At 40.4% G+C, this 18,838-nt stretch overlaps 1 protein-coding gene across 1 annotated transcript in view; it reads left to right on the top strand.

Moving 5' to 3' along the window:
- TAF1 (TATA-box binding protein associated factor 1) overlaps positions 1-18,838 on the top strand; it is a 71,983-nt gene that overhangs the window by 16,697 nt on the left and 36,448 nt on the right. Inside the window, 10 exon segments of the mRNA XM_036016727.1 lie at positions 3,177-3,326; positions 3,515-3,634; positions 3,927-4,102; positions 4,707-4,885; positions 6,013-6,226; positions 6,701-6,866; positions 9,033-9,244; positions 12,295-12,403; positions 12,629-12,727; positions 13,026-13,203. Of these exon segments, the coding sequence (XP_035872620.1) occupies positions 3,177-3,326; positions 3,515-3,634; positions 3,927-4,102; positions 4,707-4,885; positions 6,013-6,226; positions 6,701-6,866; positions 9,033-9,244; positions 12,295-12,403; positions 12,629-12,727; positions 13,026-13,203 (1,603 nt within the window).

The raw sequence follows: 18,838 nt of genomic DNA, 5'->3' as shown, positions 1-18,838 counted from the left end.
TATTTGGTATATTTTGATACATGTTTGTACCTGTGAAATCCTCTTGACAAGATAATAAGCGTATCTGTCACTCTCAAAAGTTTCTTAGTGCCCCTTTGAAATTCTTTTCTCTACCCTCCCTGTCTCCTGACAACTGCTGATCTGCTTTCTGTCACTATAGGTTAGTTTTCGTTTTCTAGAATTTTAGATAAATGGAATCATATAGTATGCACTCTTTCTTCGTTTTAATTGTGGTAAAATATACATAATATAAAATTTACCATCTTAGTTTTTAAGCGTATGGTTCAGTGGTGTTAGTACATTCACATTGTTGTACATCCAGTCTCTAAAACTCTTCACCTTGTAAAGCTGGCACTCTAGTATCCATTAAATGATATCTCCCCAGTCCTGCCTTCTCCAGCCCCCGGCAACCACCATTCTACTTTCTGTCTCAATGAATGTTACTACTCTAGGTGCTTCACCAAAGTGGAATCATATCCTATTTGTTTTTGTGTGACTGTTTTATTTCCTGTAACGTTAGCATTCTTAAGATTTGCCCATATTGCAATGTGTCAGAGTTTCCTTCCTTTTTTAAGGCTCAGTAATATTCCATTGTTTGTTTATTCGTCCATTGATGGATGATGGGCATTTTCATCTCTTAGATGTTGTGAATAGTGCTGTTACGAACATGGGTGTGCAGATACCTGTTTAAGACCTGCTTTCAGTTCTTTAGCATACATTCCCCAAAGTGGGATTACTGGATCATGTTGTAGTTCTATTTTTAGTTTTTTTGAGGAACATCAATAGTGTTTTCCAAAGCAGCTGCATCATTGTACATTCCTATCAATAGTATTTGAGAGTTTCAGTTATTTCATACTTTTGCCAGCGCTTGTTACTGTTTTTTTAAAAGATTTTATTTATTTATTTAGAGGGGAAGGGAAGGAAAAAGAGAGGGAAAGAAACATCCATGTGTGGTTGCCCCTCACGTGTCCCCTACTGGGGACCTGGCCCGCAACCCAGGCATGTGCCCTGACTGTGAATCGAACTGGCAACGCTTTGGTTCGCAGGCCTGAGCTCATTCCACTGAACTACACCAGCCAGGGCTATTTATTGGTTTTTTGATAGTAGTCATCCTAATAGATACGAAGTGGTATCTCATTGTGGTTTTGATTTGCATTTCCCTAATGATTAGTGATAATGAGCATCTTTTCATGTGCTTGTTGGCCATTTGTATGTCTTCTTGTAAGAAGTGTCTATTGAAGTCCTTGGCCCATTTTCAGATTGGGTCGTTTGTTTTCTGTTGTTGAGTTGTAGAAGTTCTCTATATGTTTTGAATATTAACCTCTCAGTTGTTACACAAATATTTCCTTCCATTCTGTAGGTTGCCTTTTCACTCTCTTGTGTCCATTGATGCAGAGATGTTTTTCATTTGGATGTAGCCCAGTTTATCTCATTTCACTTTTGTTGCTTGTGCTTTTGGCTCCACATCCAAGAAGTCATTGCCAAATCCAGTGTTATGAAGATTTCCCTCTATGTTTTCTTTTAAGAGTTTTGTATTTTTAGGTCTTATGTTTAGGTCTTTGATCCATTTTGAGTTAATTTTTTTATATGTTGTAAGGTGAAGGTTCAATTTCATTATTTTGCATATGGATATTCTATTTCCCCAGCACCAGTTGTTGAAAGTATGTATTCTTTCTTGTCTGTGTTCTTTAAATCTGCAGTTATGCTGAAATTCATGCAAGTTGTGTGTATAAATAGTTTTATTGTTTTAGATCTTATGTTTAGATCCATTTTGAATTAATTTTTGTATAGGGTGCATGGTATAGATTAAGGTTCTTTTTTCTATATGAATGAATGTCCAATTATTCTAGAACCATTTGTTAAGAATTTGAATGATTTTTTTAAAAGAAAAATTTGATCATACCACTGTTTTGGCCCAAAGACACCCTTTGGGTCCTTATTTCTTTGAGGAGGAAGTCCTTAACATTTACAAGGATCTACATGATTTCAGTCTTGTATATAACCCTAACCTCTTCTCATCTGCTGTCGTTGCCCACCTTGTACTCTAAGCTGCAAACATACTAACACTCAATTAATTCCTTAAGTTTCTTTCTGTTGCCTTTCAGGATTTTGTAACTGCCATTCCGTCTGCCTAGAATATTTTCTCTCCACTCTTCTACCATCTGACCTTCCTCTACAAGTTATGTTCTCTTAGCTTTTCCCTGACTCTTGCCCTCACTCTCACCCTTCATTCAGATTGGGTCATCATCCTTCTTGTCTTTATGTACGTATAGGACTTTGTTCTCTCCTGTCATGGCGCCCTGATCATGCAGTGTTGAATTTGGTTGGTTGGTTGTCTCTTTTCCTCACTAATAAGAGGTCCATGAAAAAGGAGTGCTGGCATGTGGTAGATATTCAGTCAGTCACTCAATGAGTGAATGATTGTAAATGAGGTCAGACAGAGTAAGTAAAGAATCACTGGTGTACCCTTGTTTTGAGGTTGGAGTGAGAAGTGATTGGATGTCTAAGAATTTTGGAAATTAGGGAGTCTGTTTGAATGGCCTTCAAGATTGAATCTTGAATCTAGAGAATTGGCCGCTTTCTGGCTAATTATGTGTACTCTTGACTGACCTTGTCTTAATTCCCTGATTATTTTATGGGGTTGGTAAACACTATTTAGGGTCTCAAGAGAGGACAGGTCTTTGTTACCACATCAGTGGCAGAGGTAGAATTGACTTTGGTTTAGTGCTGCTGGGGTTGGGGTCAGTGCTTTGTAAAGCACGCTTATCATCTAATTATGAGACTATACAGGCCATTCTAAAGCCATTTGAGCAATTGGACAATCAGACGTAGTCATCAATCTACCTCACCTCTTTGCACATCCTGAGGTTGCAGACAACACTGTCTGAAAACTCTGTTAAGACCAAGGGATATGGGGGAAGAGGGCATCACTATTCCACATATTCCTCCTCACGCTGTCTGAGAATTTGATCTCTAATTTAATAACATGATTTAAGTACCGTAGGGAAGAAGAACAGCAAGCTGAGTACTGGGTAGCTTTATGTAACTATTGAACTTTGTGGACAGTTTAAGAAAGAATCCAGTTGTACGTTGTTGTAATTATTCCAGCCGTCTAAGTATGGCTAGACATATAGCGAAGTTTCCCATAACCTTTAGGATCTTTTTTTATACCTCAGGTTCGCACTGCTCCTTGGAATACCACAAGGGCCTTCATCGCTGCCATGAAGGGCAAGTGTCTCTTGGAGGTGACTGGGGTGGCAGATCCCACAGGGTGCGGTGAAGGATTTTCCTATGTGAAGATTCCGAACAAACCAACACAGCAGAAGGTGAGACTGTCTGAATTTCTAGAAGGTGAAAATCAAGGGAGGAAGAAACGGAGGTTAAATAGTGGAAATGAATGGGATAGAGAATCTGGAAAGCAGTTGAGGTGACAGGATGAATTTAGGATAGACATCTATTATAACAAGCTAAACTTCCTGGGATTCTTACCTGTTTTATTTTGTTTTGGGGGTAGGATGATAAGGAGCCTCAGCCAGTCAAGAAGACAGTGACAGGAACAGATGCAGACCTTCGTCGCCTCTCTCTGAAAAATGCCAAGCAACTTCTACGTAAATTTGGTGTGCCTGAGGAAGAGGTGGGTGTGGAAGAGGAAAACTTAAAGGCTCCTAGGGGCTTTGTATAAAGAGGGAACAGCTGGGAGGCAGATGTAAGGAACTATCTGAAGAATTTCATGGTGTAAATTATAGCACACTGGATCTTGAATACTTACTTTTTCAAAAGGAGTTAGCTTTCCCAGAGTTTTCTGTTTAACCTGCTTTGGGTGAATTTTTTTTTTTTTGTCTACCTCTCTGTGCCCTTCGGTGTCTTCTTTGAGATCCCTGGATGATTTGTGTATGTGTGTGTATGTACGTGTCTCTCTCTCGTAGATTAAAAAGTTGTCCCGCTGGGAAGTGATCGATGTGGTACGCACGATGTCAACAGAACAGGCCCGCTCTGGGGAAGGGCCCATGAGTAAATTTGCCCGTGGATCAAGGTTCTCTGTGGCTGAGCATCAGGAACGGTACAAAGAGGAATGTCAGCGCATCTTTGACCTACAGAACAAGTACGTTCTTTTAGTGCTGCAGAAAGTCCAAGCCGGAAGGAGGGGTAGGGTCCCAGACACTATTTTATAATGAACAGGAGGTCACCCAATAATTTGATTTAGGTAGTCGGGTATCTAGATTTCAGGCTGGTATCTGTTCATAATACTGCTAGAGTACCTACTCCCTTCAAAGCAACTTGGCAGAGGTTTTGAATGGCAGGAGGTGCTAGGTTTGCACTTCGGTTCCATGGCAACTGTTGTGGTCTGCTTGGACCTGGAAACCACCACAACGGTGCTAAGGGACAGGTGTGTTTTTTTCTGAAGGCTTACTGGTGAGAGAATGGTGATGCCCTGCTAATAATGAGCAATGTGTTGGTTTGTTTCTCAGGCTTTCCCAGGGATTCTGAATATGAAGCGCTGTACTACATGTTTCAAACTTGCCTTGTTAACTAAATGTCTAGGAAAACTTTGTAAAGCTTTTCTGTTAGGGTCCCATGTCTTACGGATTTTGAGTATTCCTTCTTAAAGTTGATTTTCCAATTTCCTACTCTTGCCTAAAACCGTATTTGTTGAGCTTTTTCATATTTCCCCTTGTCTTAGTTTAACCTTTTTTTCCTCTTTTTAGGGTTTTGTCATCAACTGAAGTCTTATCAACTGACACGGATAGCAGCTCAGCTGAAGACAGTGACTTTGAAGAAATGGGAAAGAACATTGAGAATATGTTGCAGAATAAGAAAACCAGCTCTCAGCTGTCACGCGAACGGGAGGAGCAGGAGCGGAAGGAACTACAGCGGATGCTACTGGGTGAGACTAGTGGCTTCATAGACAGACAGGCAAAAAAGAGGAGGATTTAAAAAGTATACACTCCACACTAATAACTGAGGAGAAGATCCATGACTTTCAGAAGATTTTCAAAGGAGTCTTAGACCCTAAAAAGGGTTTAAAATAACGAATCAAAAATTGTAGAAGGGTAAAGGGGTGGGGGGGGTGATGAATTTCTGGATTGGTTTGGGATATGGATATTGGGAATGAAAAAAAAAACAAAAAACCAAGGTGACCTTAAAGTTCATTCTGGGCTTGCTAGAAAGATGGTGATACCATTGATTAAAGTAGTAAGTTTTAAAGAAAGAAACAGTATTAAGAAGGGAAGGTGCAATGTATGGAATTTGAAGTTCCCATAAGCCTTCCCAGTATGTGTGTCAAACGTGCAATTGAAAACATGGATGTAGATGCTGAGAGGATAAAGTCTGAAGATGGTTTAAATGACTATTCTCACTCATAGAGTCTTCCATTTGTTTCCTTCTCTCTGTAAAAACTTTGTGTAATTTTATTATTCTGATTACTTTGTAAAGATGTGATAAAGCTTTTTTACCAGTGCGGTCCTGGACCAGCAGTGTCTACATCCCATGAGAGCTTGTTATAAATGCAGGAGCTCAGGCTTCCCAAATCTACTGAATTAGAATCTGTAGTTTAACGACATCCCAAGTGATTCTTATTCATTCATATTAAAGTTTGAGAAGCATACGCTGGCCTTAAGACTCAATTTGTTTCTGTGGTCCTGTTTTTCCCTCTGGGTGCTTGGGTGTCTTTCTTTAATGTGCTGATCATCCACTTCCTGCTTGGACTTTGCTTGCGCTGTTGCTCAGAGGAGTCAATGCAGCTACTGCTCTTCTGTCCCCTATAATAAACATGCAATTCTTTGAGATCCTTCCCGAACTTTATGCTTATAAAACTGGGAACATTGGCAGTGGTAAAATGAAGTCAGGAAAGTACAAAGCAGTGTATTTGGGGGTGGGGGTGGGGACTCATCCTTTCTGTTAGAAGCATAGCATTGTGGCATGTTCAGCTTCAAGGTTTTCACTCAACCCCAAGAAAATGGCCATTTGGGTGCTAGGGGGAAGAATGTGTGGAAATCTTTTCCTGCCTTGCAGCAGCAGGCTCAGCAGCAGCAGGAAACAATCACAGAGATGATGACACAGCTTCTGTGACTAGCCTTAACTCTTCTGCCACTGGCCGTTGTCTCAAGATTTATCGTACTTTTCGAGACGAAGAGGGGAAAGAGTATGTTCGCTGTGAAACAGTCCGAAAGCCATCTGTCATAGATGCCTATGTGCGCATACGGACCACAAAAGATGAAGAGTTCATGTGAGTCTGACTCACCGCCCTCCACTGTGATAAGAACGGTAATGGTAGGGAGTAGGAGTGAGGGTGGTGCTTTAGGTTCAGTGACAGCATTCTGCATAGTTGTCCGTGGGAGTCTGTTCATTGGGAACCATCTTGCCTTTCAGCTCTTTGGGTTTGAATAGAGCCGAATCAGAGGGAGAGTTCCAAACTTGCCACCAAATAAAGACATGTTTTCAGTTCTACCTGGGTCCTTTGCATTTTGGTTAGTTGGTTGGCTGGCAAAAATCTTAGGGATTACTCTCATTCTCAGAGAGGTGCCCCTCTGCAGAAGGAAGGCTGAGGGGTGGGGGAGATGAGAATGCCAGGCAGCCCCTTTTATTTCAGTATGGATGAGTTACTTTGGTGTGGAGGTGTTTAGCTGTTAGGACGGTTTTCTTGGCTTAGATTTGCTTATGGTCCTGTGATTTCCCCCTTCCCACCCCCACTATTCTGCAGTCGAAAATTTGCGCTTTTTGATGAACAGCATCGAGAAGAGATGCGAAAGGAACGGCGGCGGATTCAAGAGCAGCTGAGGCGGCTTAAGCGGAACCAGGAAAAGGAAAAACTTAAGGGTCCTCCTGAGAAAAAGCCAAAAAAACTGAAGGAGCGTCCTGACCTAAAAGTAAGTATAGTGCGGTGTGATTATAACTACCAAAGTAAAGGAAGAAGGCATACCTTTTCCTTTAGGTTTTGGGATCCTTCCTTGCTGGGAATGAGGGCAGTATCGTCGAAAGCTAGTCTGAATTGATGTAGCTACTTGAGCCTTTTCAGTACTAGAATGACTGGTACCAACACCACCTAATCTGGTGCCCATTGGGTGTCATTTCATATTTCATCCATTGGAAATATTTTCTAGGAGTTGAGATAGGTTCGGTGGACTTTTTACATGGACGTTTATGTACATACGTGCATATACACACATCTTGTTTTTAAATTGTATTTATTGAAGCAACAGAAACATATAAAATACATGTTGCTTTGCGTAACTTAGGTAGGATTCCCGATGTTACTATGCAAAGTGTGATTGTAATGTGCACCATAAAATGAGACAACTGTGGTACAATGGAAAGAGCTGTGGACTTGCACACAGAAGACCTGGATTCAGGCCCGGTTGCCACTTAATAGCTCTGTGCCCTTAACCTCTCCAAACCTGTTTCTCTTCTATAAAACGATACCTGCCTTACTGGGTCGTTGTGAAATAAGACATGGGAGGCACTTTATAAACTATAAAATTCTCAACAAACTTAAACTGCTGTTAACATGAGGCCATTGAAATACTTTAATGTTCCTTTCTTGTAGCACAAATCCTTTCTTGTATCATGAACATGATAAAGCATTGACCTCATTTTACAGATGAAAATGGAGTCAGTTGCAAAACTAGGATGGGGACTTGGTATTTATTATTTAGCCTTTTCCTTGGGGCTGGGAATATGTCCATGCTGGCTGCCTGTGCTGTGGAATGCAGCCTTGGGCCTCCAACAGCTTTTCTTTATATTTACTATTTTCATAGTTTACAACTTAAATTGGGAGTAGAAATCTTCTCCCTTTTCCTTCTTACTTGATTTTTTTTAAGATTTTTATTTATTTATTTTTAGAGACAGAAGGGAGGGAGAGAGAGAGAGAGAGAGAGAGAGAGAGAGAAACATCAATGTGTGGTTGCTGGGGGTTCTGGCCTGCAACCCAGGCATGTGCCCTGACTGGGAATCGAACCTGGGACACTTTGGTTCCCAGCCCGCGCTCAATCCACTGAGCTACGCCAGCCAGGGCTCTTACTTGATTTTTAAAGAAATGTTTGTTCTCACTTTGGCTGGTGTGGCTCAGTGGGTTGAGCATTGGCCTGCAAACCAAAGGGTCGCTGGTTTGATTCCCAGCCAGGGCACATGCCTGGGTTGTGGGCCAGGTCCCTGGTTGGGGGCACGTGAGAGGCAACCACACACTGATGTTTCTCTCTCTCTCCCATTCTTCCACTCTGTCTAAAAATAAATAAAGTCTTTTTTTAAAAAGTTTGTTCTCTATATTTTTTAATGTGTCTTTTCCATACATGCACTTTTGTCCAGTGCCTTCTGGTTGAAAGGTTTAACAGTTCTTTTGAACAAAAGTTTTGGGCCTGCCTTTGTTTCTCTCCTGTCTTGTATGTACCATATGCTGTCATGTATAATGCATACTTTTTTGCCCCAATTTTTGAGGGAAAAATAAGGATGCACATTATACGTGGGTAGTACCTGAAATACCTTGTTATTGTGTTTTGTAATTATTTGTTACATATTTCTTGTACTATAATATGTTCAAAAATAAATGCTAAAATTCCTTTATAATACAAAAATATTATCTAAATATAAATAAACAAACATTGAATTAAAAAATTAAAAGTTTTTTTTTTCCTGAAAGTTTGGGCCAAAATTGTGGGTATGCATTATCCACGGCAAATATGGTATTTCTTTTTTAGCAGACTTTTAACTTTTTTTAAAGATTTTTATTTATTTACTTTTTGAGAGAGAGGGAGAGAAGCATCAATGTGTGAGAGATGCATAGATTGGTTGCCTCTCCCATGCCCCCAGCTGGGGAACCTGGGCCACAACCCAGGCTTGTGCCCTGACTGGGAATCGAACCAGCGAGCGACCTTTTGATTTGCAGGCTGATGCTCAATTCACTGAGCCACACTAAGCAGGGCTAACCTCATTTTTCTATGCAAAAAAAATTCGTTGAAAGTTCTTTTCTGGAAAGATCATAGGCTGAACTACTTATGTGGTATATATTTCTTCTGACATTGATACTTTTCCTCCTGCAGCTGAAGTGTGGGGCTTGTGGTGCCATTGGGCACATGAGGACAAACAAATTCTGCCCCCTCTACTATCAAACAAATGCACCGCCTTCTAACCCCGTTGCCATGACAGAGGAGCAGGAGGAGGAGTTGGAAAAGACAGTCATTCATAACGATAATGAAGAACTCATCAAGGTTGAAGGGACCAAGATTGTCTTGGGGAAACAGCTAATTGAGAGGTAAGGGATAGCAAGCAGGCAGGAAGTGCCCTGGAAGAGATCTGTTGGCTGTTGGTGATATTGATGGGTGGCGGGGGTGGATGTTACATATTTTCTGATGTGGAACTGAGGGCATAGGAACTTTGATGAAGTTGCCTCCACATTGTTGCCAGTAATGAAAATTACAATATTTTGTTGTAAGGCACTTACTAAGTTTTACCATTTACCCTCAGTTTTCTTATTTATAAAATAAAACCACCCTTCCTGGGGTAATTATGAAGATAAAAATAAGGGAGTCTGTATCAGGCACAGTGCCTGGCAATATATAGTAGATGCTCTTTCTATTCTACTTCTAGGCACTCATAAATAATTATTTGTAAGGTCCGTAATCTCAGAATGTTATAACTATGGACGATCCAAAAAGATTGAGACATAAACTGTGCTTACACATACCTGTCTCTTACCCTCAGAGAATTTAATAGAGAAGTGGAAAAGTTTTTAAATTTAAATTTTTCCTGTAATTTTTAGTTTGAAAACTGCAAGCCTACAGAAAAACTGAAGAGGATAATACAGCATACCGTTCCTCTAAATTACCAGCTGTTAGCATTTGTCACATTTGTTCATCTTTATATATTTAAACTATTTTTGCTGAACTGTTTAGAAGTAAGTTGCAGGCATCATGACATTTCACTTATAAATTCTTTAGTGTAAGGATATAACAATTTGATACTTCTTATTACACCTAAGAAAATTAACATCCATTCAGTAGTATCTCATATCCCATTCTTATGCAAATGTCCTTAGTTGTCTCAATGTCCTTTACTGCCTGTCCCCAAATTCAGGATCCAGTCCCAGTTCAAACATTAAGCATTTCGAGTTTCTTCTAATCTAGAACTGTCCTTCACACCTATTTTATTTTTTATGACATTGAATTTTTTTTTGAAGAGTCCAGGCCAGTGTCTCATAAAATGTCCCATATTCTGGACTTGTCTGGCTGTTTTCTCATTGATTATATTCAGATTAAATGTCTTTGGCAAGATTACTACATGGATGGCATTGATGTATTTAATACACCGCATCAGGAAGCTCATAATGTCAGGTTTTCTTAATATTTTAATCATCTTGTTTGTTAAAGTGATGATCCCAGATTCTCCTGTAATAGAGGTATGTTTTTCCTTTTGTAATTAGTATGTGAGTGAATGTCCTGTTCCCTGACAGTCAATCTTGCCTAACTCAGTTATTACATTGGGGGTTGCAAAACAATGGTTTATTTCTAATTGTAGAATTATTTCTACATTTAATGGCATTCTATGAAGAAAAGCTTCCCCTCCCTTTTTATTTTTATTTTTTCCCCTCACCATTTGTTCCCCATATACCCTCTTCCACCTCCATCTATCTACCCCTCCCCCCTTCCCTTCCTTTTTGAATACTACTATGGATCCTGAAATTTTTCCTTTGTAAACTTAACCCCATCGTTGATTTTGATGCCCATATATTATCCCAAATTTAACCCCTTCAACCTAGATCCTGTCTACTTTTGAAATGACCCTATAAAACTTTGAGAACTTATTTGCTTTCTAGCATAAGGTGTTCTAGGCTCTCCTTGAAATTTCCCTGTCCCAGACCTAGAATCAGCCATTTCTCTAATGGAGCCCTGGTTCCATTTATTAGGGAATGCTGATTAGAAACCAGGCTCTTGAGGTCATTGCTTCTAGGCTCTTGGTGGACAGAACTAGGGAATATACATGTATTGTAAATCACAGCTTCACAGAGATACCTCCATTTCAGACAGAATCTAGAGATTCTTCCTCAGCTCCCTCTATTTCATATTTTCTCTGGTTCCCAACACCAATGTGTTTTATTCATTTGCTTTATCTCATGACACATACAAAATAGTTTGAGAATTATACCAATATCACTACCAACAACAAACCTATAAATTAGAGTCAGGTGTTTTCTGTAGCTCATTGTCCTTGGACTATCGTATTTTTAGGACCATAAGACGCACCTAGGTTTTAGAGGAGGAAAATAGGAAAAAAAAATTGAAGCAAAAATTGTGGTAAAATATTTAATAACCTGTGACCCTGCTCCACTGCCTCCCCCCCATAGTGAGCCAGGCAAGCTGTATTTGGCCTATAAGACGCACCCCTGCTTTCCCCCCAAATTTGGGGGGAACGTGCGTCTTATAGTCCGAAAAACACGTATATTCCACTGAAGTCAGGATATTATATTAAAAATATATTTGAATTCCTTTTTGTGTGTATTTTAAAATTTGATATTCAGTTATATTCATTGTTTCTGATTCTTTTAAGTGTTGGGCTTTCTTGTTTCCTTGTTGATTTAATTTATCAATACTGTAATAGTCATGTTTTTTTTTAAGATTTTATTTATTTTTAGAGGGGGAAGAGAGGGAGAAAGAGGGAGAGAGAGAAACATCAATGTGCGGTTGCTGGGGGCTGTGGCCTGCAACCCAGGCATGTGCCTTGACTGGGGATCGAACCTGCGATGCTTTGGTTCGCAGCCTGGGCTCAATCCACTGAGCTACACCAGCTAGGTTGTAATAGTTATGTTTTGTCATTCAAAAGGGAATGACTACTGTAATAGTCATTCGAAAAGGATTTTTTTCTAATTTCCCAGTCCTCTTCATCCCATACAGTGGACGGGAAGAAGGTGGATGGACTTCTAATGATTGAAGGAAAGTCAAACTAATTTGTTAATTTGCAAAACCAGTTTTCAATTTTTTCCCTGTTTCCATTCTAAGTTTCCTAGCTCTTTAGCCTAAGATAGGATGTTGCAGCTAGAAGAATTCTTGAAATTCATTTAGACTAGTTTCCTTATCTTCTAAATAGGAGACTGAGGTGAAGCTGTGACTTGCCTAGTTCTTTAATAATTTGGAGATCCCGTGAGGCCTTGCCTGATCTGAGCCTTAGATTGTGGGTGTCTGGCCTTTGGTTTGGCTTTTTCCTCCTCAGGGTCGCGGTCAGGTGTTTTGGACCTTTTCACTCTAGTTGCTTTTCTTCTGGGGACTAAAAATAAGGGACTGCATGCTATGACAGTGTTATTGATTGCAGTGCAGATGAGGTTCGCAGAAAATCTCTGGTTCTCAAGTTCCCGAAACAGCAACTCCCTCCCAAGAAGAAACGGCGAGTTGGAACCACTGTTCACTGTGACTATTTGAATGTGAGTATTTGCATTGCTTCGTTCTGACCAAATGAGATTCTCATGGCTCCCCCTAGCCCTCTAAGCCATGGTTCTGGCCCAGCCTTAGATTCTCCCTTTGTCCTTGCTCCGAAAATTATGTAGACTTCATTACAAGACTTCTAAACTGTATTTGTCTAGCTAGAAGAAAGTATTGTTTTATTTTTTTAATCTGTAGAAGCATTCTGATTCCTTGTTTCTCCTCAGAGACCTCATAAATCCATCCACCGGCGCCGGACAGACCCCATGGTGACATTGTCATCCATCTTAGAGTCTATCATCAATGACATGAGAGATCTTCCAAATGTGAGTTCGTTGCATTCATATGTACAGTATCGATGGCAAGGCTCTTTGTTCTGCCTGTGGCTTCAGATAGAGCACAGTAGAGTATAGTTGTAGGTACATGGAACTCCTAATACTTTGGGATGTGGTTTTGGTTTTTTTTAAAAAAGATAGTTTATTAGAGGAAATAGACTTGTTCCATGAGAAAGAGTCCTTTGAGAGTTGGTGGCCAGGTACACAGGTCAGATGAGAGAGAATCTTCAGGAATTGGCTCTGGTCAGTATTCTTTGCTTATGGATGGTCCTGGCTGTTGTTTGCACAGACATACCCTTTCCACACTCCAGTCAACGGAAAGGTCGTAAAGGACTACTACAAAATCATTACTCGGCCAATGGACTTACAGACACTCCGTGAAAATGTGCGTAAACGCCTCTACCCATCTCGGGAAGAGTTCAGAGAGCATTTGGAACTCATTGTGAAAAACAGTGCAACCTACAATGGTAAGAATCATCTGTTCTTTGACTGAGGAGGTCACCTTTCAGATGCTTGTTTATCCCTTACTGGTCTAGTAAATTCAGACTGGATTGAACTGACCAAAAGGTTTTAAAGTGTATAAGTGAATTTTGGGGTTATGGAAATCTGGTAGTATACATTTTAGTTATTTAATATACAATTGACCCTTGAACAACACGGGCTTGGTGGCATGAGTTTACTTATATGCGATTTTTCAGTCAACCCTTGCAGTTCAAATCAGTGTTGTTCGAGAGTCAACTGGCAGTGGGAATCCAAATACGTGAGGGCAACTTAAGTTATACATGGATCTTCAACTGTGTGGGCAGTCAGTGCTCCTAACCTTCATGTTGTTCAGGGGTCAACTGTGTATTGCTTTTTTTTTATTAAATATATTTTATTGATTATGCTACTACAGTTGTCCTATTTCCCCCCTTCACTCGCCTCCACCCTGTACACCCTCTCCCACCCACATCCCCCCCTTTAGTTCATGTCCATGTGTCCTACTTATAAGTTCTTCAGCTTCTACATTTCTCATGCTATTCTTACCCTCCCCCTGTCTATTTTCAACCTACAATCTATGCTACTTATTCTCTGTACCTTTTCCCCCTCTCTCCTCCTCCCACTCCCCTGTTGCTAACCCTCCATGTGATCTCCATTTCTGTGAATCTGTTCCTGTTCTAGTTGTTTGCTTAGTTTGGTTTTGTTTTGCTTTAGGTGTGGTTGTTCATAATTGTGAGTTTGCTGTCCTTTTACTATACATGTTTTTTTTATCTTCTTTTCTTAGATAAGTCCCTTTAACATTTCATAAAATAAGGGCTTGGTGGTGACGAACTGCTTTAACTTGACCTTATCTGAGAAGCACTTTATCTGCCCTTCCATTCTAAATGAAAGCTTTGCTGGATAGAGCAATCTGGGATGTAGGTCCTTGTCTTTCATGACTTGGAATACTTCTTTCCAGCCCCTTCTTGCCTGTAAAGTCTCTTTTGAGAAATCAGCTGACAGTCTGATGGGAACTCCTTTGTAGGTGACTGTCCCCTTATCTCTTGCTGCTTCTGGGATTCTCTCCTTCATTTTTACCTTGGCTAATGTAATTATGATGTGCCTTGGTGTGTTCCTCCTTGGGTCCAACTTCTTTGGGACTCTCTGAGCTTCTTGGACTTCCTGGAAGTCTATTTCCTTTGCCAGAATGGGGAAGTTCTCCTTTATTATTTGTTCAAATATGTTTTCAATCTGTTGCTCTTCCTCTTCCCCTTCTGGTACCCCTATAATTTGGATGTTGGAACATTTAAAGATGTCCTGGAGATTCCTAAGCTTCTCCTTGTTTTTTTTTTTTTTTTTTTTGAAATATTTCTCCATCCTTTCCTGTTTGGTTGTTTCTTCCTTCTGGTCCACTCTATTGTTTTGAGTCCCGGTTTCCTTCCCATCACTATTGGTTCCCTGTGCATTTTTCTTCATTTCTTTTATTGTAACCTGCATTTGCGACCAAAATCAACCAATTCTGTGAGCTTCCTGATCACCAGTGTTTTAAACTGTGCATCTGATAGGTTGGCTATCTCCTGGCCGCTTAAAAGGATGAGTTCTGGGGCATTGATTTGTTCTTCTGTTTGAGCCATCTCTCTGTCTCTCTCTCTCTCTCTCTTTTTTTTTTTTTTGGTCTGGTTGCTCCTGTTACGGTGAGGGGCGGAGCCTTAGGTGTTCACCAGGGCTGGGCACCCCAGTCGCTAGATTGAGACATTGTATGTGGGGGTGGGGTCAAGAGGGAACAATGGTGGTAGCTCTGTTCTCCGTGGGACCTCAGTCCCTTCCCTGGGATCCTGGGTTCTGCACTCTGCCCTGCTCCACAATTGCTGCCTCACTGGGTCTGCCAGCTGCTGCTTGAATACTCAGGGTCCACCTGCTGCAATCTTGCGCGCCCCGGATGCCTTATGCACCCAACTCTGCTCTTCACACTGCAACCCGCGCCTGGCTGCTCGTCTCTGCCCCTCCTACCGGTCTGGATGAACGGGTCTAATTCAACTTCTTGGCTGTCTGACTTCCATTCAGATCAATTTTCTGTCAGTTCTGGATGGTATTCTGCCTCTAAATTGTTGTTGTTCCAATCTTGGTTGTGTGTGGAGGTACGGTGCATCCACCTATGCCTTTATCTTGGCTGGAAGTATGTATTGCTTCTTTTTGTTAACACTTTTTAATGTATCCTCTGGAGAATTTGGAGTCTATCAGTTGGAATGAAATGGTTGCATGGGGGAGTAATTGGGAGGAACAAGTGGACCTAGATGAAAAGAAAGGAGAAACATTCAATGCGTATGGAACCTGTGCAGAGTATGTGCTTTTGACCATATTTGCTGTGTGTGAATCTTTGATTTGGTCTACAAACCTATTATAGGGGATGTCATATGTCCACTTTGCTTAGAAACTGGAAAAGCAAGGAGGAAGAAATCTTTCTGAGTTTTTTAAAGGGGGAGGAGAACAATATAGCTTCTGCATGTAAAGGATAAAGTTTTGTGGTTTCCATTGTATCCTTGAGCACAGATTCATCCATAAATGTAGGTATTAAGAGTACAGATACACTATGAGTCATGGCTCTTCTTCTTACTACTTGTGTTACTTTAGACAAATTATTTAACCACTCATAGCCTCCTCAGTTTTCTCATCTGTAAACTTGGGGCAATAGTAGTACCTAGATTGTAAGACCTTTCACAGGCAGGCCTGACCCATTTATTCTAGTGTCATCTCCAATGACTGGCTCCTTTTCCTACTGTAGACTCCTGCTACACTCAATAGTACATCTCACTAAACATCCTGTGCTATTTTTTCATACATTTGCACAGTCTTTGCCCTCTATCTGGAGTGCTCTTTCTTCCCTGTTGGTGGCTAATTTCCATTCATATTTCCAGACTAATTCGTATTATCTCTTCATGAAGACTTATTCAGATTGCTCAAAATAAACATTTTTCATATTCTGTGCACCTCTAGTGCAATTAAATTAAATCAACTGGTACAGCTCTGATTGCTATATGTAAGCGTTTATATGTCTGATTGCCCGACCACTTTGTGACTTACTAGAGACTGTCTTACTCGTCTTTGTATTTCCATGTCCTAGCAGAATGCCAGGTATATACAAGCAAAGAATAAATTGGTTAGGCCCAACTGTCATTCAAGTCGCAAGGATAAATACTTGAAAACCAGATTGGAAGGGAAATGAGAAGGAAAGAGTTGATTTGGAAAATACAGAGTTGGAGATATCTGTGGTTCCTTTAGGTAGAGCTGTTAGTAGAAAATTAGAAATTTAAAAGTTATGACTTTTTGACAGTCTTACATGCATATCATACAGCAGTGTTAACTGTAGTTACCATGTTTTACATTACATTCCCAGTGCTTATTTGTCTTATAAATGGAAGTTTGTACCTTTTGACTACCTTCCTCCAATTCTCCCTCCCCCCACCCTCCACCTCTGATAACCACAAATCTGATTTCTTTTTTCATGAGTTGGAATTGTTTTTTTTTTTTAGGTTCCACAAATATAAGTGAGATGATATAGTGTTTGTCTTTGTTGTTATATGTCTCTGCATGTGCTTGGAAATTTCCTTCTTGAACTTCGTTTTATTTAGCAGTATTGAGTACTTTTTCCTTCTTTGATCAAACTCTTTTTTTAAAAAAAGATTCTATTTACTTTATTTTTAGAGAGGAAGGGAGGGAGATAGAGAGGGAGAGAAACATCAATGTGCGGTTGCCTCTCACACACCCCCTAGTGGGGACCTGGCCCACAACACAGACATGTGCCCTGACTGGGAATCAAACCAATGACCCTTTGGCTTGCAGGCCATCACTCAATCCACTGAGCCATACCAGCTAGGGCCCTTCTTTGATAATCTTTTTCTCCCTTATTGCAGGAGTACTTTATCTAATTCCTTCCTACCCTCTTCATTCTCATGACTTAAGAAGCTACCAGCGTAGCTCAGTGGATTGAGTGCAGGCTGCAAGCCAAAGCATCGCAGGTTCGATTCCCAGTCAGGGCACATGCCTGGGTTGCAGGCCATGGCCCCCAGCAACCACACATTGATGTTTCTCTCTCTCTTTCTCTCTCCCTTCCCTCTCTAAAAATAAATAAATAAAATCTTTTAAAAATTTTTTAAAAAGAAGCTACCATATATCCACTGATATCACTATCTCCATGCCATACCTCTCTTCTGAACTCCATACTCATGTTTCCAATTGCCTGCCAAACATATCCATCTTTCGGTGCCCTACTGGAAGCTATCTGGTTGCCTTATTTAGATTGATAATATTACCGTTCATCTAGTTGTACAACCTAGAAATGTTAAGTCATCTTTGGTTCCATCCCCTCTATTTCACACTCATAGTTCACTAAGTCCCATAAATTGTACCTTCTAAGTTTTGCTGGAACATATCCCTGCCTTTCAGGTTTCATTGCTACTATCTTAGTTGAAGCCCTTGTCATCTCTTTTTTGACCTCTTGTAAGAGCTTCTAAACTTTTCCTGCGCTGTTACCTTAATTCTTCACCTGTTGACAGGGTATTTTTTTTTCTAAAACACAGATTTGAAAAAACATCCTCCAGCTTAAATCTTCAGTGACTTTCTATCACCTGTGAGACCTTTGTAATATGTAACCTCCTGCCATTCCAAGTCATGTTTGCTGTTTTTCCTCCACACGTACCTCCATTCCAGTTGTATCAAACTACTTCTGATACCTGTGGTGAAATGTGCCACGTTATTTTTCTTTTTTTTTTCATCTTTTATTTATTTATTTATTTATTTATTTTTAAATATATTTTATTGATTATGCTATTACAGTTGTCCCATTTCCCCCCTTCTCTCCCCTCCCCCCTGTACCCCCCTCCCACCCACATTTCCCCCTTTAGTTCATGTCCATGTGTCATACTTATGAGTTCTTTAGTTTCTACATTTCCCGTACTATTCTTGTCCTCCCCCTATTTTCAACCTACATTCTATGCTACTTACTCTCTATACCTTTTCCCCCTCTCTCCTCCTCCCACCCCCCTGCTGCTAACCCTCCATGTGCCCTCCATTTCTGTGGTTCTGTTCCTGTTCTAATTGTTTACTTAGTTTCTTTTGGTTTTGCTTTAGGTGTGGTTGTTGATATTTGTGAGTTTGCTGTCCTTTTACTATACATGTCTTTTCTTTATCTTCTTTTCTTAGATAAGTCCCTTTAGCATTTCATAAAATAAGGGCTTGGTGATGATGAACTCCTTTAACTTGACCTTATCTGAGAAGCACTTTATCTGCCCTTCCATTCTAAATGAGAGCTTTGCTGGATAGAGCAATCTGGGATGTAGGTCCTTGTCTTTCATGACTTGGAATATTTCTTTCCAGCCCCTTCTTGCCTGTGAGGTCTCTTTGGAGAAATCAGCTGACAGTCTGATGGGAACTCCTTTGTAGGTGACTGTCCCCTTACCTCTTGCTGCTTCTAGGATTCTCTCCTTCGTTTTTACCTTGGCTAATGTAATTATGATGTGCCTTGGTGTGTTTCTTCTTGGGTCCAACTTCTTTGGGGCTCTCTGAGCTTCTTGGATTTCTTGGAAGACTGTTCCCTTTGCCAGATTGGGGAAGTTCTCCTTTATTATTTGTTCAAATACGTGCTCA

Source organism: Phyllostomus discolor, chromosome X (genome assembly GCF_004126475.2).
Source record: "Phyllostomus discolor isolate MPI-MPIP mPhyDis1 chromosome X, mPhyDis1.pri.v3, whole genome shotgun sequence".
In the NCBI taxonomy this organism is placed as follows: domain Eukaryota; kingdom Metazoa; phylum Chordata; class Mammalia; order Chiroptera; family Phyllostomidae; genus Phyllostomus; species Phyllostomus discolor.
This window is presented reverse-complemented; position numbering and strand designations above follow the sequence as displayed.